This window comes from Ammodytes marinus (assembly GCF_949987685.1).
Source record: "Ammodytes marinus genome assembly, chromosome: 12".
In the NCBI taxonomy this organism is placed as follows: Eukaryota; Metazoa; Chordata; class Actinopteri; order Uranoscopiformes; family Ammodytidae; genus Ammodytes; species Ammodytes marinus.
The window spans coordinates 20,908,281-20,933,613 of NC_137216.1; the positions used below are offsets into that span (position 1 = coordinate 20,908,281).

General features: G+C 41.2%; 3 protein-coding genes across 3 annotated transcripts; 1 reads left to right on the plus strand and 2 right to left on the minus strand.

The window, feature by feature from the left end:
- Window positions 1-496: 496 nt before the first annotated feature.
- LOC307258173 (gastrin-releasing peptide receptor-like) lies at window positions 497-4,988 on the minus strand (the record flags this gene model as incomplete). Its single annotated transcript, XM_080037624.1, has 3 exons — window positions 497-811; window positions 2,862-3,213; window positions 4,570-4,988. 3 exons carry the CDS (start codon window positions 4,986-4,988, stop codon window positions 497-499), a joined length of 1,086 nt encoding a protein of 361 aa, XP_079893750.1.
- A 6,989-nt stretch (window positions 4,989-11,977) lies between these two features.
- On the plus strand, window positions 11,978-20,865 carry xk (X-linked Kx blood group (McLeod syndrome); the record flags this gene model as incomplete). The annotated part of the gene is made up of 3 exons (XM_080038486.1): window positions 11,978-12,222; window positions 17,737-17,999; window positions 19,913-20,865. 3 exons carry the CDS (start codon window positions 11,978-11,980, stop codon window positions 20,863-20,865), a joined length of 1,461 nt encoding a protein of 486 aa, XP_079894612.1.
- Window positions 20,866-22,404: 1,539 nt separating this feature from the next.
- LOC307258226 (dynein light chain Tctex-type 1-like) lies at window positions 22,405-24,626 on the minus strand. The gene is made up of 5 exons (XM_080037682.1): window positions 24,517-24,626; window positions 23,873-23,914; window positions 23,648-23,771; window positions 23,486-23,563; window positions 22,405-23,286 (listed from the first exon to the last, which is right to left on the minus strand). Exons 1-5 carry the CDS (start codon window positions 24,541-24,543, stop codon window positions 23,210-23,212), a joined length of 348 nt encoding a protein of 115 aa, XP_079893808.1. The 5' UTR covers window positions 24,544-24,626; the 3' UTR covers window positions 22,405-23,209.
- Between the last annotated feature and the right edge of the window lie 707 nt (window positions 24,627-25,333).

Below are 25,333 nucleotides of genomic sequence, written 5' to 3' on the forward strand. Positions count from 1 at the left end.
CTTATTCTTTCTCTCATTAACTTATTCTTATAGTTTAACTTTCTTATGTGGCCAATAAAACATTTCTAGTTAATTCAATAGTAGAAGTTATTGTTTTTTTTTATTCTGCTACAACCATCACACCCATTTGAGGTCTAAGGAACCTTCTGTCCATCTCCAGCGTCCAAGTATTTTTTAATAACAGTATTTAGTGAAGATAAAATCATCTAATTCATACATGGTTTTCGAGGAAATAAATCTGTCGATCTAATTATTATATTTTTTTAGTTATTTAAAACCATTGTTGGGTTTAACACCAAAACAGACTCATAATACAGACAAAACTTTTTTTTTCTACTACATATATTTCTGAGGGAACATGTACATCAAATATTAATGAGCAGTGGGAACAGTTGGACTATGGCATTGTTTGTGGAGCGACTTTACATCTGTTGAAATGTCCAGTCTTGCTGCATCACCTCCTATTACAATGACTTTCTTCAGGGGGCACAGGCTTTCAGACGGTGGTTATATGTGTGCTCCCACTGTTCTGACTGTGCAGCCCTCTGTGGGAAGTGAAACACAGGAGCTCCTTGTTGAAGTGTTTGCTGAAGCTTTTGCTCATCAGGTAAAGGGCAAATGGGTTCACACAGGAGTTGGTGAAGGCTAAAATGCGAGCACACACGCTGGTGATAAAGTGACCCAGCGACGTGTCCACCTGGTCGTAGTGGTAGGAGCGGTAGAGGTAGATCACATGACTGGGAAGCCAGCAGACCGCAAACAAGCCAACAAACACCAGCACGGTTTTGGCCAGACGCTTCCTGGACTTGACCTGATAGGAGAAAGGGACATAGGAGAGGAGAAATCATTTGATTCATTTGCACATTAATGTGAAGAAAGGTTATAGGCTTTGTGATCTGTTTGGTTTCATGTGTCAGATTGTTTAACATGATAGCTTTGGCCTTGTTTCAATGTATTTGTAATTATTTTGTGTAAGAGCCTGAATCCTGATAACATTGATGGGCCCTTGTTGTCAAAATCACTTTTTGTCAAAACCTGTGCTTAATCAGTCTAAGATCTGTAAACAGATATGTAAACAAAGTGGCTCGGACAGACAGACCTTTAAGTACCAGTGAATAGGCTACAGGTAATTGCTTCTACTGATTTATATGAACGTTTACCATTTAAATGTTGAAAACTTTAAAGCAGTGGTGTTCAAACTATGGGGCGCGCCCCCCAGTTTTTTTATTTAATTTTTAATTTTTTGGTTTGTGTTTTTTATATTAAAGCTCCCATATTATACACTTTTCGGTTCTATTATAAACCATATTATATGGTCTTAGTGGTCCCTAATACGTTTTTCTTTAATTGTTTGCTGAAAAAAACTTTCAGATAATTTATTGTACTATGCTGATGTTCAGCTAATCTCACAATGGCCTATTTTTTAAAAAAGAGTTGCAGGTCCCCTCGTAAATATACAATCTTTGAGCTCCCCCCGCCCCCTGTCCGGAAGCGAAGCCAGATACGCCTCGCCCTCTGTCTGTCAGGGCCGTGGACCAATAAGAAATAGGGGTGTGGGCTGCACAGTGGAAGCTTCTGGCTTTACGGTTTGTGAGGTCAGAAAAGGGGATAATTCTGACTGGAGTGTTTTTGGGGGGAGGGGTGGGGGTTTCAGAAAAGGGGAGAGTGAGAAAAGGAGAGATTGTTATTTTTTTTGATATTTTGGCAGTCTCTAGGCACACCGTGGACGCATGGATATGTTGGAACACATTTAAAAAGTGCATTTAGCATAATATGGGACCTTTAAGATCACGGCCTAGCTGGACAAGAGTTCTTCTGCTTTGTTCCTCTCACTGCATTTAAATGCATTCATTATATTACAGATAAATAGGTCTCGTTAAAGAAAAAGAGAGCCAAGCCCAACCCAGAGGACCCTGCATACATTTTTGTATTTTAAATTAATATTTTTATGGAAAATCCATGTGTCTTTCTTCAATAGCTTCTAATTCATCAGACCCAGTGTCTCCACATTATTTGTTCACACAAAATTCCTCATATTTAGCCTCTTAATTTTCCTCTCAAAGTGCACCAGATTCATGCACAAGGAATCTGGTGCATGGTCCGGGGGTATGCCCCGGGGAGGCATACCCCCGGACACCCCTAGGAGGGTCTGGTTCTCCACTGGCTACTATTTTTCTCCAGCAGGACATTGGAGGCACTAGCGAAAAAACACTGGGTGTGTGAATGACATTTAACTAGTCAATAATTTGGGCAAGTCTGTCTGCCTATCTTTCTCACTCCGCTGCACACTCAGTCACTACTATCCATGCTTAAAGGAAGCAGGATTAAAACACTGGATTAAGATGTTAAAATGTATTAAAAAATGTGTTTAAAAATGCACAATTTTTTTTAGAATGTTTCAAAAATATGTTTACATTTGTAAAATAATTAAAATATCTTTCAAAACACACAGGGATTTAGAAATTTCTTTTTTTTGGGGTGGGGGGGGGGGGCTCCGCTGAAATTTGTTCTCTGAGGGGGGGCTCACTCTCTCACACTATGAAAAACCCTGCTTTAAAGCATGGAATGACCTTAAATGTTGTAAATTACCCTAGTATTTCTTGCAATATGCTAGCCTGGAAATCCAGACCCAAATCTAGACCAAAATTTAAATTTGTTTGTGGCGAGTTTGGATTTCCAGAGTATGAATATGCTGTAGGTTGGCTATATTTTGGGAAATTAAACTACATTTCAGGAAATTGTATTTACATTTTTTTGAATTTCATTGAAAATGTGAGAAAATTACACTGTTAATTTTGGGAAATGGCATTGTAGATGTAACACTCTATTAAAAAATGTTTACCCTATAACCCCCCACTCACCTGTCTCTGGAGGTGCAGGTTTCCTTCAGTTGGGATGTCTGTGGAGCTCCTGACAAGACTGTGAGCGATGAAGCAGTAGTACACAGATATGATGAAGAGAGGGATGATGTAGAAGATGAGGAAGGAGGCGGTGGAGTGGATTTTGGGGTGCAGCTCCCTGGCGTGCGGATAGGGCGCACAGGTCACGAATGTCTCGTTGGTGTGGCTGGTGGTGAAGGTGTGCAGGTCAGAGAACACCGCCTCGGGAATGGCCAGAGTCACAGAGAGCAGCCAGATGGCCCCCATTCGCACATAGACACCCAGTCTGGCACTGGACCTGGGGATGTCCAGCGGTTTGACTATAGCTTTGTACCTGAATGGAGATTAGACAGATGTGGAGCAGGAATGATAGCTACTGTTTTCAATGTGGGAAAGGGAGTGTATATACCAAGAGGAGCTCTGATGGCCTCTTTATAGCATCTTCATTATGCATGTAATCAAAACCAGATTGTGATATTTTGTCTCATCACAGTTTTTCAATGTGACACTCCACCACTTCAATCAAGGCACACACTCAATTTCTTCTTCCAATCAAATTAGGGGTTTGCGATCAGATTTGCTTCTTGGATTACAGAGACAGACAAGGTATATAATTCTGGCCCCAGGATAGGATGAGTATGAAATCGAGGACACAGTTTGTTAATCCCTATTAAATGTTCTTTTTCTCCACAAATCTGAGAAATTTCCAAAGATCAAAGCTGCTGAAAATAGCTGGTTGCTTCCAACACATTCTCTAACAACTTTTCTCCACAAAAAAAGCAGAATCTAGATCATGGTCTCTTTGTCATAACTGAAAGATATTTTCTGCGTTATAGAATATGTGGTAGACAGATGAAGTTTCAGTGTTTTCTTTTCAGCACAGATCATCAGCAGAACATTTATAACCATCGGAGTCAGTCAAATCATCTCTGTATGTCATGTCAGGGGTTTTGGCTTATTGTGGCTCTTAAAAAGAATGTGTACAGTTTAATTGTAATCACAGTAATATCTAACTATTTAAGATGCTGTTGGGTTTAGAATCTCATGCTGTTTGGACAAGCATTGTTCAAACCCACAGAACTTATTAGAAATGATAAACCGATTATTTTTTGCTTAATGTCAGCAGAGACATTGAGAACACTGTGGTCGAGTCACTGTTGGTGCTTATGAGAGTTTTGAGGTTAAAAAAACAAGCATAAATGGAACTGAGTTGTTCCTTGTTTGTTGTCCTCAAGGGGAGTTTACATCCTTTTTCTGAAACTACATTCATTTAGAAAAAAGAACAACATTCTTAATATTAGACTTTTTACTGTTAGACTGTAATAAATTGAATTTATAAGCAGTCACTGATTGACTACTGTAGTTTCTGTTTTAATATGATTTTCAGAATCTAAAATTGAACAGCCAACTGAATAAATTAATATTGAGAATCTAAACAATGAGGAGCTTTTATGAGAATGTATGTGTGGTTCCTGTTGACGGTGAAGGGTGGGAATTCTGGAGCAGACTAATGTGTATGCGATATTATTATTATAAATATTTATGAATAATTTCACCGTAGCGTAGCCTACTGATGTAGCCTAGTGAATTGCCTATAAATAAACCACAGATAAGGAAAAAACGGGGGGAGGAGGGGGGGATGTAATATCACTTTCAAAAACATTCCGGGACTGATAGAAAAGTAGCCTACCGGTCAGCGGAGAGGGCTGTGAGGGTGAACACGGAGACTCCCACCGAGGTGAGCTGGATGAACGGGATCAGTTTGCATCCGAGGCGGCCGAACAACCACTGGTCCAGCAGGTAGCGGCTGGCGTCCACCGGGGCGCAGGTCAGCAGCAGCAGCACGTCCCCCAGGGCCAGACTAGACAGGAACAAGTTGGGCACCGTGCGCATGGACTTCACCGACAGACACGTCTTCATTAAAGTGAAGTTTCCCACTAAACCCACAACCATGATGATTCCGTAGACGGCAGCGATTCCGATCCCGGGAAGCCAGATGTGGTACTCATGCAGCTGGTCTACTGTAGAGTCCCGAAACGCTCCGGACACATTCACAACCAAGACCCGGCTTTCCTCTGGGGTTAGAGCGATGGAATCCTCCAGAGACATAGCAGCATGCAGGGAGGGGACAGCGTCTGGTGTATCCTAACGCCTCACCTTATAAACCAACAAAGTCCTCCAATTCACACGACCAGTCTTTATTAAACAATCCCCTCCTGCTGTGTCGCGCGTCATTTCACGCGCTACACGACACGTGCTGTCAAGATTGAAGACCATGGTGAAAATATGATCGAAGGGAAAGTATTTGCCGATCTGTTTCAAGCTTGGTTATATAGTCATATACTTTCCCCTGAAAGCAGCTGCAAGGCAGTAGTGGAAGTACTTCTGATATCCTAGTATCCATATCCTACTTAAAGTGTATGACTGTGTGTGAATGGTTGAATGTGGTAAGAAATGTAAAGCGCTTCGGGGCTGGGAAAATCGGCTAAAAAGCGCTATATAAGTCAAGTACATTTACTATTTTAAAGTATCAAAAGTATAGCCAACTGACTATTCAAAGTGGCTCCTCATCAAGCAGCCTTGAAGGTTTCTTTTTTATTTTATTTTTTAAACGTGTTTTGTAAACACATGTTTTTGAAATATCTGATTTAAATTAGTTATATCATGCAAATCTCACTCAAAGTTGTTTAACATCTATAATGTTCAGGACAGTGAGATGGACTTTGCTGGTTTTCAGCTCAGCTGTCCTGCAAGTATGTTTATACATACAAAGCACATTTCAATTCAACGTGCTTTACAAAAAAAAGCATATAAAAGATTAGAATTGCATGAATACAATAATATATTTGCTGTACAAACATCAGAAAAAAGCTTTTCTACTTAACATTCCAACAATGAACTGTGTGACAACAGGTTCGAGCCAACATCAATGGTGAAAATAAGATAAAAGAAGAAGAGTGGCATGTGTTACTAGATGATAGTAAGGTGTGACTGTAAAAAACCTTTATGTATTTTATCTTCAGAAGGCCTCATGTTTCCACTAAACCTTTACCTACACACATTTGCTGGAGCATCATATATGGTTCCAGTTTCGCCTGGAATCATTTTCTAATATAAATGCTAATGTAGTTTCTCTTCTATCAGGGCAGCAGATAAGAAATATGAAACTCGCCCCTTTTAGCACGACATGAAGCAGTTTTTTCTTTTTATTTATCCAGCCTCTTCGGTTTTCCACATCTGAGAAATGTTGTTGAAATTGCCTAATATGTTTTCATAGGACAATATGGCTGCAGAGCTGTTCATTCTCAGAAGTATTTCCTCCTAAAAAAAATTATAATTTGATTCATACTATCATGATGGGTGAGAAACAGCCATCAAAGTAATATCGGCTGCTTAGACTTGAAGCATACTTTCACAAAGAGATGGACCACAAGAAAAAGAAAAAAAAAAGTGAAGAAAAAGTCCAAGAAGAAAATCATGTTTTTCAATACTTCAGAGGGAAACTTCATCCACTTCTGTTCTCCCTTGATCAAGTCGACCTCTCCACCATCTCGCTCCATTATCCTCAGCCCGTCTTTATAATTAAAAATAAGACTTATTTTCTGTTTTGCTTCATTTTGACGAAGCTGATGCCTTCTGTTGTTAGTCAGAAATGTAATTACTGTGTTCATAAGATGACCTTTGCTCCCAAATCCATATCTCCTTGGTATTCACTGTCCTTTTATCTTTCATTGTAAAAATAAATTAATCAAGATGTGATTCAAAGCTTCTCTGACACGATCTTGACTACGATAAACACTCGAGTCATCTTGTAAATGGCACACTGTTTGATGAAGCTCAAGTGAACACGGCTGATACCTGTTACCTCATCATTATATGATTTACACTATGAAGTCATAATGAGGTTTTGTTTTTAAAATCATAAAATATGCTTTATGACTTCAGTAACTTTCTTAACTAAAGTCTGAAAGTGAAAATCAAGTAAAATATGTGTACGTTTCCTGTATTTCTGTAAAATGTTCACTTAACATCTGTCTCTTAGGCGTCACTGCTAATAGTAAGTACAACTGTATTCATATAAAACAAGTAGCCTAGTTCACAAGACAACAAAAATCCTTTGAATGAATAGCTAAATGAAAAAAGGAGGACAAGGTAGGAAAAGAACACATCAGGGTTAGCAATCGTCATTAAACTGCTAGTTCCTGTTTTCAGCACCAAGGACAGCAGACGGCTGAGCCCACGGGCTCCTGTCGCTCCCTCGTGGTGGAGAGGCTGAACTGAAAGCTGAAAAACGACACTTTGATTTACAACGTTGTTGTGACACGGTAGCTTCAAAACAAGAAATAAATAAGAATACAGCAACAACAACATCATTACCGGTGCAAAACTTATAATAGCTGTTTGATCTTAAGTATTAGCCTACTTTTACCTTTGGTTAATTTTGTGGACTTTGTGTAGGCCTATATTTACTAGATAATATACAGTAATGTGTATTACTTCTTATAGACACTTAATGTTTACTTTTCAATTGTGGTAAGGTATGAATCATATACAGTGATGGAGGAACTAGCATACTGAAATCCTTAACTGAAGGAAAAGTTGTAGAATATTTGATTAAATAAATACTGCTTTAATTTTTGCCTTAACCCTCCTGTTATGTTCCGGGTCAAATTGACCCGTTTTGAAGTTTGAAGATCTAGGAAAAGTAGTTAAAAGTATTTTTTCAGTAAGAAACTTCTTCTGCTTGCCTTAATTAGGGTAATCAACATATAATATGAAAATAGTTCATCTCACATATTTGCAACCACCCCCTGCATGTTTATATCACATAGATACTGTTCGGGTCAATTTGACCCAGCAGTAAAACTGGAGGTAAAAGGGTGTCAGAAATGTCAGACTATTTCTTTCTTTACAACTGTGAGACATATTTCACCCAACAACACCCCCCCCCCCCCCCCCCCCCCCATCACACACACACACACACACACACACACACACACACACACACACACACACAGGTGCAAGTGTTATGACTTTTGACGGGAACCATTACGTTCTCGCGGGAACACTCCACCCACATTGAGTGGACGCTCAACAGGAGAGGGGCAAAACATATAAAAGATGATCTGCATGGGAGTCCTACCAACATTACACTCTGTCAGGCAGACCTTTACAAAATGAGCAGCAGAAGCAAAAGGATGACAGTCCAGGAGGCTCTGGAAGTCATCATTGATCATGCTAGTAAAATAGAGGAGGGTGTATCTTGAGCTAAATTCTGATTCTAATGATTCTGATTTTGAACCAGATGAGGGAATTGCTATTCCTATTCCTCCAAGCAAGACATTCATGTCAAAAAATTGTGAAATACAGTGGTCTTCATCCCCAAATATGCGTCAGGCAAAACTGTCTGCAGAAAACAGACAGTGCCAGGGCCCACTAGGATGGCAGTGACTAATCTGAATCTGGAAGCTTCCAGGATGGCCCACACCTAAGGTGTCAGCCCAATCAGATTTATTTAATTACAATAGAAACTCCAGACAGGATACATCAGTAGTCAAGATGAGAGGAAATACACTTCATACAATGATCAAATAATGAATGTAGAGACAAGAGTAGAATTAAACTAATCAATATAAAATTGGCTTCCACACTGTCCACAGCAAATATAAATGGCTTTCACCAAAAGAACAGCAGAAAAGAGAAAAGCAAGTGTTGCATTATGCCTTTAAAATGTTTCTACCACTTTACCAGCCGAACATAAGATAAGATAAGAAAGTCTTTATTGTCATTGTACAGTCACCTATACAACAAAATTGGGATTGCCAACTGAAAGTGCATTACACACACAGAAAAAACAGACAAGCAATTTAAGTTAAAAACAGTAAAGAAACAAGACAAGGACAGGCAATGTCATAATAAATAAATCTAAAAGGCAGAAAGCATATTGCACTTGTGGAAAGTGAGGTAGCCTATATGTATGTCTGTTTAATGTTTTATGTTTTATGAGAGTTAAGGGTTCTGATTGCCCAGGGAAAGAAGCTGTTAGCCAGTCTGTTGGTTCTGCTCTTCAGGCTCCTGTACCTCCTACCAGAGGACAGTAGGCTGAGCAGGTGGTGGCTGGGATGGAGGTGGTCACGGATGATCTTCTTTGCTCTTGAGAGGCATCGAGAGCTGGCGATGTTATCCAAGGAGGGCAAAGGAGAGCCAATAGTCTTTTCAGCTGACCTTATCACCCTCTGCAGCCTTTTTCTGTCAGCCACTGTGCAGCCAGCATACCACACAGTGATGGAGAAGGCCAGCACACTCTCAATGGTTGAGCGGTAGAAAGTCACCAGCAGCTTCTCCTCCAGTCTGTTCCTCTTGAGTACCTTCAGAAAGTGGAGTCGTTGTTGGGCCTTCTTCACCACCGCTTTCGTGTTAGCTGACCAGGATATGTCCTCAGAGATGTGAGTTCCCAGGAACTTAAAGGTGGAGACTCTCTCCACACAGTCACCATTTATGTGGAGAGGAGCGGGGTCAGCTCTGTGTCTCCTGAAATCCATTATGACCTCCTTTGTTTTTGTGGTGTTAAGGGTCAGGTTGTTTGCAGCACACCACTCCACCAGCCGCTGCACCTCATCCCAGTAGGCGGACTCGTCTCCTCCGGTTATGAGCCCCACCACAGTCGTATCATCCGCGAATTTGACTATTGTGTTGGTGGGGTGGGTAGGAGTACAGTACAGTCATGTGTGTAGATGGCATACAGGAGTGGGCTCAGCACACAGCCTTGTGGAGAACCCGTACTGAGCATGAGGGTGGAGGAGCTGTGGGTGCCAATCTTAACAGACTGCGGTCGATTTGTAAGAAAATCTTTTATCCAGGCACAGGTGGCGGGGGGGAGGGGGGGGGGGGAAGTCCAGGGCTGCCAGCTTGCTCACAAGGATGTCCGGGATGATGGTATTAAAGGCCGCGCTGTAGTCGACGAAGAGCATCCTTACGTAGGTCCCCGGGTGTTCTAGGTGGCTGAGTGCTGTGTGGAGGGCTGTGGAGATGGCATCATCAGTTGATCGGTTTGCTTTGTATGCAAATTGGAAGGGGTCAAAGGTTGGAGGGAGGCATTCTTTTATGTGATGAGTCATAAGCCTCTCAAAACATTTTGCAACCACTAGTGTTAGTGCAATGGGTCTATAGTCACTGAGGTTATTGATGGTTGAGTTTTTGGGGACAGGGATTATGTTAGCCGACTTGAGACATGGTGGGACGGTGGCATGTGTCAGGGACAGGTTGAAGATCTTGGTGAAGACCCCTGCCAGCTGATCAGCACATGCTTTGATTACTTCGCCAGGCACTCCATCAGGTCCGGTGGCTTTTCTTGTGTGCACTGACCTGAATACACGACTCACTTGATGTTCCTGGATAGTGAGTGTGTGTTGGCTTGTGGACAGAGGGGTCAGCATGTCTGCGTTGGGCCTTGTTGCCTCAAAGTGGGCAAAGAAATAATTTATTTCCTCTGCCAGCGAGGCGTCGGCACTGATGGTCACTGAGGGGCTGCTGTTGTAGTTTGTGATATGTTTTAATCCCTGCCACACTTGACGTGGGTTGTTGTTTGTCAGATGGCCCTCAACCTTCCTTTTGTAGGCCTTCTTCGCACCTTTGATGCTTCTCCTCAGGTCCGCTCTCGCCACGCTGTACAGGGCATTGTCCTTTGTTTTGAAGGCGGCGTTTCGGGCTCTCAGGAGTGACTGGACTTTGCTTGTCATCCAGGGCTTTCGGTTTGGATAGACTTTGATGTTTTTATCAACCGTCACATTGTCAGTACAGTATTTGATGTATGACAATACGGTGTCAGTGAAGCCCTGTAGATCCTGTTGTTCAAGGATACTCCAATCTGTGTGAGCGAAACAGTCCTGCAGTTGGGAGAGTGCACCCTCTGGCCAGGTTTTCACAGTCTTTGTTACCGGCTTGGTTTTCCTCCTAAGGGATCACTAATCCTTGACCATTTGAGTTGTTAAATTATCATTGTCACAACCTTCAGTGATAAAAAAATAAAGAAAAAAACAATTGAAGGCTTTTGATACTACTATCAAATCATCAGAACTGGGCAGAGATGTACAACCAACAGATACTGAGTCTCTGTAGATTTTTGGCCTTGTAATTGTGCAAGATTTACTGAGCCTAATTTACACCGTGTGTAAATGTGATTGTTTTTCAATGTTTGATGTCTCAAAGGATTATTGTTATTAATAAAGTATTCAGATGAAAAAAGACCATGTTTGTTGTTTTCTGAAAATGCAACAGTCATCCTTTACTGCCTTCACAGCCTGACATAAAGACATAAGAATCACATCTGACTCAAACCATATACGTAAACATCTTCTGTTGAAACTTGCACCTCCAAATAATTGATGACATGACCATTTTCCACCACATTATGGTGATTTAGAGGTTTTATTGCATTTCTAGAATGTTTCTTTTTGGATAGCATAGCAGAAACAGAAGTATGCACAATTTAATAAACACAAACAATACTCCAACAGCACATTTGAAAGAAAAAGTAATAGGCCTGTATAAATAAGTCACCTCTAAAAAATTAAGAAAAATTAATTAAGAAAAAGTTCCTTTTATGGAAAGAAGTGTTACATGGGTTAAAGACCCAAGCCATACATTCTCATTATTATTAATGAAGAAATAAAGTATAGGCTATCTAAAGATTAAAGCAATAATGCAGAGAAATAAAAAAAAATAACTAAACAAAGGCTATTAGGCTAACAGTTCAAAAAAAAACTTTTTTTAAATTATTAAAAAAACTATTTAACTAACAATGACACCAATAAAATAACGAAAATGTTTACCTAATACATACCATTAAACTCTGTTGTGTTAATGTTATGATCCGCAGGGCGGATTTTGTTTACACACCGCAGCGCCTCCTGAAGTCTCTCTCCGGTACTACACTTCTGCCTGCCTCCAAACCGCAGATGAGAGGCGGAGTGAGACCGACCGTACGGCGTCTCCTCCCGTCTAGTGACTGACTGAGTGCCTGGTGCCTGGTAAACGTTATGGATGTGCGGACCATGTGTTATGGAGGCCGCTTTCCCCCCATGGTGGAGTGAGCGAGGATGCGACTCCCCAGCTCCATCTTTGTGTCGGTGTCTCTATTCACGGCCGAGACAACGGCGGCGCTCTACCTCAGCTCCACGTACCGCTCCGCTGGAGACCAAATCTGGCAGGCGCTCACGCTGCTCTTCACGCTCGTCCCGTCCGTGCTAGTGCAGCTGACACTCACGTTCATCCACCGGGACCTGGGCAGAGACAGACCGCTTGTCCTGCTGCTGCACATCCTGCAGCTGGGACCCGTCATCAGGTCAGTCTTGGTGGCTTGTTTATGTTGTTTCAATGATTGGTCCGAATCCTGGAAGCCATATGTCCCCCCAACCCCCTCCCCACTTTCATGCAGTGAAAACTGCTGCAGGTGTCGTCTCCACAGGAGATATCTTCACCTGTTGTAAATATGTCAGTCAGTCAGGCCTGTCTGCTTGTAAGCTGCTTACCCTGACGCTTTGACACAGGCGTTTCTCACACATGCGGTTGTTGTTGTCATGTTTTATCCAGCCTTTTGTCTCCGGCTGGCCGTTTGACACGCTGATGCAATGAACGTATATCACATATATAAAAAATGTATAAGCTGATAAATGCACGCCACTGCTCATCGATATGTTTCATGTAACCGCACTGTTTGCAAGTCTGCTAGTTATGATTCCACCATGATCTCCGGGCCACAGGCCGAGCTGAGTTATTCATGATGACTGTCTGTCAGTCAGGACATTAACACTCTGACTGAGTGTGCCCGAGAGTTTTAAACCCTAATGTAATAGGCCTGGTTTTTTCTCTGGCTAAACCATGGCCTGATGAACATCTGTAGGAATCTGAGTTTAATCCTAATAGTGTAGTAGTACGACGCCTCCCTCTGCACACACAGATGGGCAGTGATGCGATCAAATGGCATGTAAACAACACTAAATCTCACTCCTCAGAAACACTGTAACACATAATCTCATTTTTCACAGAAACAAGAATCTTATTTGATAAGAAGATCAAAAGCAAAATTATCTCCAAAGGAATAGGTATTTTACCTGCCATTTCTCAGGTCAATTATTTGATTGTATCAGCTTTTCAGATGTTTGAATGTGCTGCGTTTCTCTGTTTCTCTTCATATTGTCATCATGTTCTCTTTGGGGTTTTTCAAATATTGGGACAAAAACTTCACAGTCAGATTTTAGTGATACCCTTTTTAGTTGCAGCAGGGAATTAAAAACGGAATTTCACTTCAATAACTTAAAGGTCCCATATTATGCTAAATGCACTTTTTAAATGTGTTCCAACATATCCATGCGTCCACGGTGTGCCTAGAGACTGCCAAAATATCAAAAAAAATAACAATCTCTCCTTTTCTCACTCTCCCCTTTTCTGAAACCCCCACCCCTCCCCCCAAAAACACTCCAGTCAGAATTATCCCCTTTTCTGACCTCACAAACCGTAAAGCCAGAAGCTTCCACTGTGCAGCCCACACCCCTATTTCTTATTGGTCCACGGCCCTGACAGACAGAGGGCGAGGCGTATCTGGCTTCGCTTCCGGACAGGGGGCGGGGGGAGCTCAAAGATTGTATATTTACGAGGGGACCTGCAACTCTTTTTTAAAAAATAGGCCATTGTGAGATTAGCTGAACATCAGCATAGTACAATAAATTATCTGAAAGTTTTTTTCAGCAAACAATTAAAGAAAAACGTATTAGGGACCACTAAGACCATATAATATGGTGTATAATAGAACCGAAAAGTGTATAATATGGGAGCTTTAAGATAAGGAGACAGTAAAGTGACAAGCGACTGACTCATCTCACTCATGCCACCCAACACTTTTACTTGACTTTTTCTTTTTTTACTTAATTACTTTATATGACTATGCACTTTGGACATACTATGCACTTTGCACTCCTGAATTTTAAGTACAGAGGCGTTTGTCTTTCATGTGTCCTGTCATGTGTTTTATGTGACTATGTTGTTTATATATTATGTTATATGTTATATCCCTATTTATCAATCTACAAGCAAGTCAAGTTTAAAGAAAACAAGCTCTATAAAGAATATCTTTATTCACTTTCCTTTAATACGTAGAGTATGACAGTAACTCCAGGAAATTTCTCAAGAGGAAATCCCCCCCCCCCCCCCCCCAGTTGACCTTTTTCATTTCCTGAGCACTAACCAGTGGGATGCTTTCTCATCCAGTGCATCGATTACATCTGCATTTTAAAATGTTTTAAAGTTTAAGCTAAAAGCCGAAATATTCCTCGATTAAAGCACCTCAAATGTGAGTATTAGGTGTTTTTTTCTGGACAAAACGCCCCCCCCCCCCCACCCCCTCAATACTCGTAACTTTTTTCTAAAGTTTTATGTACCATTTGATCATAGATGCTCTTGAACAAAACAGAAAATGGGGACGCAATTGATTATGATAACTGGTTGATCAGTTAAGTCAGGTTGTTTGGGTGAATTGAACCTGGATCCATGTGTGAAGTGTGCTGGATTTTATGTGTAACTTTGGGGCATTTTTCAAAATTTTATTTTATTTTTGACATTAAACAATGAATTAATTAATGGAGAAAAAAATCACAAGAGCAATCTTGACAAAGAAATTGAAAAGTTGCAATTATAACCACACTCTGTCACTCATGGCGTGTCCTTGTTCAGCTTGTGGATGTAAACAGTTCACAGTTTGCGGCCCCCGTAGTGGCCTCTGTGGCTCTGAGCCATCCCAGCCCGTTTCTCCTGGAGCGTGCATTTACTTGATAACTCCTCAGACTTGTATCTGTCTGTGAGGGGCGGCTCTAAGAATAGGACGTGTCGCTGCCGGCTCCTTATCTCTGACAACACAGTCACAGAGGGGAATGTCTGTCTCTGCTGCTCACACCACAGACGCACTTCCTCTTCATCTTTATCATTGTGTGGCATAACAGTTAAAGACCTTAACGCTTGATGAGCTGAAAACACTTCCATTTTCCATTGTAGCTTTAGCCTCTTAAATCTAATGAGCAGCCAAATGAGTGTCTGCCATGTGGGATCATTTCTTCTTTCACAGCAGAAGTGGAGTTCTGTCTGTGTTAAGAACATTGTAGCTGTTCAGGGAAGATATGTTTGTGCCTGAGATCTGGGTTTAAGACGACGTGTACAAGCTAATTTGTTGACATCACATCTAGTTCGAAAGCCGATCACGGTTCAATATGCAGCTTACACAAGGCGCATGTGGAAACTTGAAGCTTTCGGGGTCACAAACACTTTGAATTGATCCTCAGTGAAGTAGGAGACATATTGTGTCAGTTAACGTTAAACATGAACAATGTTTGAATATTGATTGATTAATGGATTTATTTTGAGGGATACAAAGTAGATGTCATTTTACATTTTTCTTTCATCAGACACATTATTTTCAATTCCACAGTTATTAAAACCGCTTTAACCTGGATTTTGTTTTGGCTCTTAGGAGAAGCACAAACAAGCTGTCAACCTAAGTGTGTTTACATGTGACTGTGTCCTGTTGTTGATCATATCTAGTATGTGAGTTTACATGGACCATGTCATGTAAAACCTGGTTATTCCTGTCTCAGTTCCCATGTTACTGACGAGCTCTGTTTTTGGTCTCCACCAACTCCTAAAGGAAATGAGTGTTTCCCTGGCTGCTAAATGCTCCACTATGTTCAACAGCTAATCACTAACTGAGTCTGTTGTTTGTTGCTGAGCAGGTGGTGCACACTGGGTTTGTAGTTGGTTTTGGTAATGGTAGTGTGCTAAAAACAGCAGTGTGCTGCAGCCGAGGGCAGTGAGAGTGAACAAAATCAGTGAAGCTGCAAGCCAGAAAACCACAAAAGAAAGTAGCTGAAAGATGCTAAAAGGCTCCATAGATATGAAGGGAACAGCAGAGTTGAGTTATAATTCACTGTAGGTTCATCAGCATGTGCAAGTTCTTTTTTTATATGCAAAAAGGTACATTTGTCGATGGGAAAATATTGATTATAGCCGCTTCAAGTTACCTCTGTTATCTGCAAATTCCACGTACTCCATGATGACTGAAAACATGCTGAGCGTAGCAGAGTCAGAGTGTGGGACTGACCTTTTGTTTACCTCCTGAAATGCAGCTTGCAGACTCAACCTGGACAGTTTTATTTATTTATATTTATGTAGTTAGTGATGCGTTCACTGTACAGCTGATAAACAGTCTGTCTCTCAGCGCCCCGGTGGCTTGAACCCGCTGCCTGGTTGTTTTATTGGCTCTGTGCATTATTGCTGATTTAAGCAGCACAAACCTCTGGCCCTTTGCCTGTGCTCACCACTTCATTTTATTAAGTACCGCGCTGACAGATGACTCTTACTGACATGATGAATATTAAAATGGTTAAATAAAAAGCACCTGTGGTCAAACTGTTGTCCTCTACGGCTGATTCATTTCATCGTTCTTGTTTCATTGTGAGTTAGTGCTGGAACAGTCAATCAGTCCTTATAAGGAGCTCTTGCTGGAGCTTTGATAGGATGCATAGTTGGTTCAGGTTAGTACATCTGAGACGGAGAGGAATTTAATCTGACAGTTTTTATAATAGATTATTTAGTTAAAATAATTTATCAATAAAATAATGCAATTTATTTCTCAAATTTGAATTCTTGTTTTTATATTATTCAAAGTTTTTCTTAACATTTTATAGACTATTAATCAGATAAAGGACATAGTGCATGATGTCCACAATTAGGATTGATTTTAAGTAACTTTTCTGGCAGATAACCTGCTTTATATTGAAAGGTGGGCCATGTTTTTGTTTCCGATCTTTCTCAATTCTCAGTCATGCAATGCTGTGGACTAAATTTGGTGTTGATAGCTAAAATCAAAAAAAGTAGATGGAAGAAGGCGAACACATTTAGTCCAAGAGGCTTTTTTTGCAGAGCACATCGAGCTGGAGGACGTGTGTGTCGAATTTCCGTTGCCACCACTTGGCCAATTACAGTCAAGCACATTCACATCTTTTCCAGTGTATCTGGCCAAGTTTTAGGATTTTAGCTCATTCCAGCTCATGGCAATTTAAGCTGCTGCAGTAGACGGATAACAGATATTAAGACCCTTCTAAAAGCACTTAGTTCTACCCGGCAAGGCTCAAGTCAACCACCTCAGTCACTAATGCTGTCAATTTTTACATGACACCGATATAATACAAGAGTGTAGGACATACACAATCAAAATACACTATTTGTAATATAATACATCCAGGGCCGGATAAACAAACTAAGTATAAAGTGACATCTTTCTCTTAGCTCACAATCTTTCAATAAAGTCAGGAATTCCATACATTATGTTCTATTTTCAAATAGCCAAGTTGACACATTGTATCAGTGTGCCGCATTTAATGAACTTCTTTGACATAGACTTTCTTGAATACCCTTAGTCTCAAATCATGGTAAAATGGACAATACATTTTCGACCTTACCTGAGCGCATATAGGGACCTATAAATGTAGTGGAGTGAGAACCCTATTAAATGACATGATGAAAACAAGTTGCAAATGAAAAGTTACCTGCTGCCCTTCAGTCCTTTAACCATCTCAATGCGCTCCCGCTGTGTGTGTGTGTGTGTGTGTGTGTGTGTGTGTGTGTGTGTGTGTGTGTGTGTGTGTGTGTGTGTGTGTGTGTGTGTGTGTGTGTGTGTGTGTGTGTGTGTGTGTGTGTGTGTGTGTGTGTGTGTGTGTGTGTGTGTGTGTGTGTGTGTGTGTGTGTGTGTGTGTGTGTGTGTGTGTGTGTGTGTGTGTGTGTGTGTGTGTGCCTGTGTCTGTGCCTGCTGCAGGTGTCTGGAGGCGTTCTGGATCTATGGCAGCGATGGCCGTGTGGAGGAGCCGTACGTCAGCATCACCAGGAAGAAGCAGATGCCTCGGCAGGGCCAGTCTGAGGAGGTGGAGCGGCAGGTGGGGCAGGCGGAGGGCAAACTCTTCACACACAGAGCAGCCTTCGCCCGCACCTCTGTCATCCAGGCCTTCCTGGGCTCGGCCCCCCAGCTCACCCTGCAGCTCTACATCTGTGTCCTGCAGCAGGGGGTGTCCATCGGAAGAGGTGAGATAGATGATGGCAGTGGGTGCGAGGTGTGGGGGTGTACGGGCACTTTTAGTGTACGGTATTATTGATTTGAATGGTCACAAGTATTTTTTTTAAATCCATCCAACTCTACTGAGAGTGAGAGCACAGTCTGTCACCATTCCACAGTTGAAGTGCCATATTGGACATAAGAGGATGGTGTTTTCATGAGTCAAAGTGGTGTTATGTAATATTGAGGACAGAAATGTTTGATTCTCTCTCTCTCTCTGTGCGTGTGTGTGTGTGTGTGTGTGTGTGTGTGTGTGTGTGTGTGTGAGCCAGTATTTCTATCCCTGTGGGAGATTTAGCAATGGTTCTCAAAAAGTCAAACGAGGACATCTGCTCATCCAATTAAGAGAAAATGAAAGATATTTTAGATACATAAGTCCTACTTCCTCTCGACCCTGGCATTCTGACACTTCTATTTCACGCCAAGCGATTTAACAGCCTGGGTGGGTGTGGTAAGTGAGCCTCGGGGTCCTTAAGAGGTGAGGTCCGTTTTAAAACAATGGTTTTGGTTGCGTTCCGAATCGCATACTTTCTACTATATAGTATGTAGAAAAAAGATTTAGGATGTCCCGATTCTTGTGGCCAGATTTAGGATGGTTAGAAGTACCCGGATGTCCTACTTCATGCGGCCAAGATTGTTAGTGTTGAAAAGTGCATCCTATTTGGGCGATTCTGACCCACAATCCAGTGCGCACGTGAAGTGACGTAACATCGACGAAGCCTCCATATGAAAACAAACGGGGATGCAACGGATATAAAAGCAAGAGGCAAGATCAAGGTGCAATGTTATGATGAAATAAGAGAGAAAAGTATGTCCCAATAGTATGCCTACTGCATCCTAACTAGATTCTTTTTATCGTCGGATGTAGTATGTAGAATAGAAAAAAGAAAGAGTATGCGATTCGGAACGCAACCTTTGTCTCCCATCACGGGGAACAGGAAGAATCAGCACAGCTTTAATGTTGTTTTAACCCTCTGGCGTTCATCTGCCCATCAGTGGATGCATTAGGCATGTTTTATTTAGTTTTTTTATTTATTATTCTTTCGGACAATTCCACACAATACACAATTTGCTCTTGCAAATATTCATACATCATACTTTGTGTTGTCCGAAGGGAGACGGAAGAAGCCAAAGGCTTATCAGGTCCCGCCCCCATTTTCATCAAATTCGGATTCAGATACACAGTTACTGTTACAGAAAATAAAAATAAAACAAACAATTTTTTTATTTATATATATATATAGCTATAGCTATATATATATATATATATATATACATTTTTTTTTTTTTTTTTTTTAAGAATCTGCAGTCCAATACACAGTCAATTTTAATCTAATTGCTTCAGCTTTTAAGATCAGTTCAGCACAGTTCAGTTTTTCTGTGACAATGCCAAGTGTATAAAGTGTGAAGTGGCCTTGTATTTGGCCTGTTCCATTGAACAGGCCAAATACAAGTTTGGCCTGTTCCAGTTAACTTTATCACGTGGTGGGCACAAGATCATTTATGTTTGTAGATCATAAACAAATAAATAAATAATGTACATTAGAATTGTAAGTGATTTACAGGCATAAATAACTTTTCACAAATTGGAATAAAATCACAATAATTTAAGTATACTCTGTAATTTAATCTCTGACATTTTCCTGTGTATTTGTGTGTATAGTAAAATATGAAGACTTGTTCATTTTAAAAAGGCGCCTGTCGTTTTTCGTGTGTTTTGGGTTTATGGCGGCTTCATTTTGCAGTTAAACAAATATTGAAATGAATCCATAAAAAATCGCAAAAAAAGTGCCAAATTACACCTGGACCCTGAAGGTAGTCTTGATAATATTTGACATCTTCTAAATCACCTCATATTTCTGTCTTTGTTTTCCACGGTCAGGCACACTGATGGTGATCTCCCTGCTGTCCATTGTGTACGGAGCGCTGCGCTGCAACATCCTCGCCATCAAGATCCAATACGACGACTACCAGGTGGACGTGCGACCCTTTGCTTATCTGTGCATTTTCCTGTGGAGAAGCTTTGAGATCGCCACACGTGTGGTGGTTCTGGTCCTGTTCAGCTCTGTGCTGCAGCTCTGGGTGCTGCCCGTGGTTCTGCTCAACTTCCTCCTCTTCTTCCTCTACCCCTGGATCCTGTTCTGGCTGAGCCACTCGCCTTTCCCCGAGAACATAGAGAAAACTCTGACCAGCGTGGGGACCACCATGGTGCTCTGCCTGCTCACCTTCCTCTATGCCGGCATCAACATGTTCTGCTGGTCTGCGGTGCAGGTGAAGCTCAACGACCCAGACCTCATCAACAAGTCCCTGAACTGGCACCGCATGGCTGTGTACTACATGCTGCGCTTTGTGGAGAACGCCTCTCTGCTCCTGCTGTGGTACATCTACAAGACAGACTTCTACAACTTTGTCTTCGCCCCGCTACTGGTGCTGCAGCTGCTGGTGGCCTATGCCATCGGCATCTTCTTCATGCTGGTGTTCTATCAGTTCTGCCATCCGTGTCGGAGGCTCTTCTCGTACAGCATGACCCAGGGCCAGTGGACCTGCTCCTCTCTCCTCTGCCTCAAGTGTGATTCTCCAGGGACCAGCCCCATGGGAAAGTCTGTCCTGGAGCCAGCCGGCCCCGTCCAGCACAAAGAGCCCACCGACAACGAGGAAGCCCACGACACCGTCACTGAAACCACAGATGACTTGATTCAGCACACGGCGTACGACATTCTCAGTGATACCATCCAGGACCCTGCCAGTGAAATGGGCAATGGCATAGACGGGGGACTAAATAGTGACTTTGGCCAGAGTGTCTGCTGCAACGCTAAGAGCATCACAGATGTTTGAGGTGCCATACATTCGGAGGAGCGACATCATACCGTCTGTTACCTTTTTAAGTGCCACATGAATCTCTCTGAGTTGAGTTTACACTTTGAATCTTAACTTTGTGTATCCATCTCATCTCTGCTACTAGTGTCTCATATATGAAACGTGCCCTTAACCAGAGATTCATCCTGGCAGCACACACGCATCATGCTGTGCTCCCAAACTAAGTGGTGAATCTGCAGCCTTTGGTGCAAAAAACAACCCACGTCCACTAGTATGCTGCATTACAGATCACAAGGAGCCATGTATACGAATTGATTGTATTTAGTATCTCTCTTTGGCATGGAGGTGTGCATGTGTGAAGCTTCAGATGAGGTGATGGGAGTGGGCAGAGCCGGCCCGAGGCGAACTAAGCGGTTGCTTGGGGCCCCACCCTCCAAAAAAAGTTAAAAACAATTATTTGTTCACACAATTTCTCAGGTTTAGCCTCTAAATTGTTCCCTCAAAGTGCACCAGATTCATGCATTTCACTTTAAAAACTTAAAACAAATCTCCTGGGGGGGGGGGGGGGGGCATACCCCCGGATCCCCCTAGGAGGGTGGGGATCTCAGATGTCAAGAAAATACTGGGTGTGGGGATAACATTTAACAATGGGCAATAATTTGGGCAGCGCTACGATTGGAGAGGGGCCCCCTGATCATATTCCACTTAGGGCCCCATGGATTGGGCCGGCTCTGGGAGTGGGGGTTGTTTTGTACCCTCTAGTTTTATGGCTGCAAGCAATCAGCTTTTTTTTTACTACTCGATAAGAGCTTTATCCTCAATATGGGACGCTTCAGTGATGTATTGTGCTAGATGACGAGATGTGTCTGTCTCCACATATTGTTTCAAAAGCCTGACTGATCACACATTACTGTAAAGCATAGACATCTCTAAGCGTCATGTTATTTGCAAGTTTACTTAGAAAGAACAACAACTTTGGTTCATTTGCAGCAGTCGTAGTGATGTGAATTCTTTGTTTGGATGCATTTGCATTTTTTGAGTTCATGCATGTCTGTCAGGTCTCAGTCTAAAATACTTACAGCATATTATATCTGAATGAAATGTTTTTGGAATTGCAATAAGTATTTTTGCATGTTATTTGTTAACCCTTTTTGATGTTTAACTGTGTGTGTGTGTGTGTGTGTGTGTTTGAGAGTGAGAGTTTGAGAGAGAGAATGTCAATGTTTGTTTTTGCACTTACTCCCTTTTGCAATGTATCTGCAGTGGGACAACGATGAAGCGTATCACATGAATGCTAACAATGATGTATAGATATTAGATAAAGCATCCGTTGAAGCCAAACAATAAAAACAATGACACGTCTATTGTACACAACAATCTCATACAGGGCAAGATACACATTCAAAAGATAACAATTCTCCTTAAAAATCTTAATTAATGTATATTTATATGCGAAAATGGTCAGTTAGCTGTGGAGCAGTTACTTCACGCTGTCCTGTGCTGACCTCTAGTGGCACATTCACATTCAAACAAACAGTGGATAGTTAAATACATTTAATGACGGCATTATTTAATATAATAAACAGCTCCTCCACAAAGTCAAATCAGAGTTTTACAGACACATTTTCAGGACAATTCCAGACAAAGTGCATGGGTCATAAACAACATTTACAGATTCAGACGAATACAAGAACTCAGGTTCCTACTAATACTTTTTTTTAAATAACAAACTTTTAACTAGATAAACAGTTCAGTCAGTTTTATTTGGGAATGTTCTGAAGGAGAACAAGACGTATGAGTTTGCAGCCAATGCTAGCAGCTTTGTGCAGCAGTACTGAGGCACTGCAGTGCTGTGAGCTAAATGCTTGCATGCTGATGTTTGGCAGTTATGTTCATTGTTCTTAGTTTAGCATGTTAGCAAGCTAAGATTTTAATATTAGCACTAAGCAGATATAATTTGGGGATTTTGACCTGATGGTGGCACTAGAGAAAAAGTCAGAGGCTCACCGACTTTATTCAATTTCATTGCGATAGTTGAGATTGGTGAAAAATCATCAACGACATACAAATGCTACTAGCATGGGAGAAAACTTAAATTACATTGTTTGGGACAGGTGTGACTTTATGAAGTGCACATTTTTTACAAAATAACTGTTTTAGGGTTACATTTACACCATGGTCCCTACAAAAAAAACTTATTTTCATTTTCCTGAAGATTTTTTTCTTCAAGCCCGTGGGGAGAAATAAGCAACTTGTAAATGAGCTTCTACCAGAGGGCATCATCAGAGGGTCTTCACGGCTTCTTGGTTACGGCGCCGTTTCAAGTACAGGATCAGACATGACAGCATGAGGAGAGCGACCGTCACAGAGCCACAGCAACAGCAAACACACTGACCACACAATACATGGTGCGATTCTCCCACCTCACCGTGCAGCTTCCTGTTAGGGGCAAACCAACAGGGGACATTTATAATCTGTGCGTGCAGGAAAGTCCTAGTGATTTTGTCTATGAAGATCCTGATTTAAATATTTGATTTGGTTTATTGTGCAACTGCTTGCATTTAGACAAGCCTGAACATTTTGACTTATTAAACAAAAATATTTGTTTTTTTAGCAGCTCTAACTACAGGTCTCTCACCATCAGTGTTGGTGTCCCAGTAGCAGGAGTTGGCCGTGTGGAGACCAGCGCCGCTCTTCTGCATGATGGAACAGTTCACTGAAAACATCAGAGAGCAGTGTCACTCACAGTGACATACGAGCTCTCCATGTTGTCCACATTATGACACGTCAGTTAGTTTACCTATGTATTTGAACGGCCGTCCCTGTTTGACCAGGTGAGTCAGACAATGCTCCACTATACCGGCCGTCCACTGGTTCACTTTACTGTGGTCGTAATCTGTTCCACCGATGACACCTTCGACACACTGAGACAAAACCACACAGAATGTAGGTCATCTATGCTGGCATCACTTCAAACAATGGATTTGAAATAAAATTGTTTATGTTTCCAGGAGTGGAAAGGTACCTCTTTAACAGAGGCACTGGCCTCATCAGGATTGAAGACAACCTGCAGCATAAAAGAAAAAAACACTGTAAATACTGATTACTTTAATAAAGGCCAGGGTTAATGAATTTACATCTTAGTTAATATTATTGATAATGTCTAGCTATAATGTAGCAAACATTTGAAAATTATTTTAAAAATAATATTACAATTTGAGGTTACAAATTGCAACGTGAGAAAAAAACTTGAAAAAATCCTAGCCTTTATGTCTTAGCGTTTTTAGATTAATGAAACAATGGTTCAAGTCAGACATTTTTACCGGTCAATTATTTAATTTTAGATCAATTAATTCAATGCCAATAATATTGCCAATGCAATAATTTTTAAGGATCTGCAGGACTTCATGGAGTATTTGGTATGTGGTTCCAGTATCTTTCTTAAGTTTAGAATCTGAGTGCTTCTTCCACCACTACAGAACATGTACAAATAGTAATAAATACGTGAAATGTATATCGGTATCTGTGACCACACCTTGATGAACATCGGCTAACTGACTGAGCTAGCCCATACGGCTAACTTTAGCTTAGCAAAGGCGTCTCTTTTTGTTGTACAAACTGCGAATAATTTAATGGTTGAATTGAAATGTTATTCAAACTTAACTCTACCTCATCTCCAGAGTTATAGTCCTCCATGTTCCCGAGACTGAGACGAAGGTCTGTTGTCTTTGTTATCGCCGGTGTCTGTCGGTCTCTGGTCTCAGTCTGTTATTGTTCCTGTTAACAGACAAAGAGTTCAACCAAGACACGATCGCCGGTGAACGAGTCAAGGTGGTATCGCCTCCTAGCGGCGAAACTCAGTCACTACGGAACGATATAATTCAAATGTTATAACAATATTTGATAATAGCCTATTTAGTATGAATGCTGGACTATCCAGCATTCACTTATGGATAAATAATGTTTTATTGAAGTCTCAAGTTTCAATCTTCTGCTCATTTGTAAGTAAGAAGTGAGACTTTGAAAATCTCTAAATTGGTACTGTAAAAATGTTTGATTTTTGTGTTACTATGTTGACCTTAATGCAACCACAACAGTCATTGGCAGAACTTATGGATAAATTATTTATTATTAAAGTCTCAAATTTCAATATTCTGCTCATTTATTAGTAAAATGTGAGACTTTATATCTTTGAAAATCTTTTTACTTGGTACAGTAAAAAATTATTGATTTTTGTGTGAGTACTCTAATGTGAATCGTCCGGCTGAATATGACAAAAACAAGGCAAATCACAATCTATTTCTTAGGATGATGGAAAAGGGTCCTTACATGTCTTTCTATTACTGAAACAAAATCCAGTTTTCACAACAGACGATCTCTTCTGTGTTAAACATCCAAATAATGGCTGGGAACAGACCTCCACCAGTATCACATGACTGAAATGTTCTAATTATTTGGAAAGTTTTTTGAAAATTTTAATTGGCAA